At 60.6% G+C, this 829-nt stretch overlaps 1 protein-coding gene across 1 annotated transcript in view; it reads left to right on the forward strand.

Moving 5' to 3' along the window:
* Positions 1 to 415: 415 nt before the first annotated feature.
* IL2RG (interleukin 2 receptor, gamma) overlaps positions 416 to 829 on the forward strand; it is a 4,027-nt gene continuing 3,613 nt past the window's right edge. The window contains exon 1 of the mRNA XM_009584057.1: positions 416 to 503. Within this exon, the coding sequence (XP_009582352.1) occupies positions 416 to 503 (88 nt within the window). The remainder of the gene's footprint in view (positions 504 to 829) is intronic.

Genomic DNA, 829 nt, shown 5'->3' on the forward strand with positions numbered 1-829 from the left:
CGCCCGGAAGAATTATACATATTCATTCTATTCTTCTTTTCCATATATGGTCTTCTCTTTGCTTATCTCTCTGTTTGTAAAGTTCTCAAGTTCCTTATTTTGGTTTCAATTGGTGTCTGCTGGTTTATCTGCACTCCACCGGGATGGACCATTCACAGTTGCAAATTATGTCCTTGGGTGTATTCTTGTTTGAGGCCCCTTATAACAATGGGGCCCCACTGGGGTGAGCTGTGGGACCCTGGTGTGGTAAAGCATGGTCCCCATTGGAGTGACCCATGGGGCACCGCATCGGGTGGGCCCCTTGGTGGCGGGCGGTGCTGTGGGGCAGGAAGTGGCATAAGTGCGGAAGCCAGCAGCTCTGCGCAGTGGGCTGAGCATGGAGGCTGCTCGCACGCACCCCATGGCTCGCCTCTCCATGGCGGTGCCCAGCGCCTTCCTCGTGCCCGTCTTCCTCCTCCTCTGCAGAATGGGCCCCTACCTTGCTGCTGCCGACAGCCCTCCAGGTAAAGGGGCACATGGGCCCCAGGGGGGGGAGTCCACGGTGCCCCATGGGTAGTGGGGCTGGGGGATGTCGCTTCCTGGTGATGGCGGGCGAGGAGGACAGGATGTGGGGCTGCATGGGCCAGCAAGCCATTGGGGAGTGCGTCAGAGACCTTGCAACCCCCTGATGCATCCCAGGACACCCGGTACCTACACGGTCCCCTGCAGCGGGGCTGCCGGGAGAGCTGGGCTGTGACAGGGAGCCCTGTTGGGTGTCCTTGCTCCTGCCCTGGTGCTGGAGCATCGCTAGCACCACCGGCCCCACGGCTACCAGCTCTGCGGCTCCCCG

The sequence above is a fragment of the Fulmarus glacialis genome, unplaced genomic scaffold (genome assembly GCF_000690835.1).
Source record: "Fulmarus glacialis isolate BGI_N327 unplaced genomic scaffold, ASM69083v1 scaffold6208, whole genome shotgun sequence".
Classification (NCBI taxonomy): domain Eukaryota; kingdom Metazoa; phylum Chordata; class Aves; order Procellariiformes; family Procellariidae; genus Fulmarus; species Fulmarus glacialis.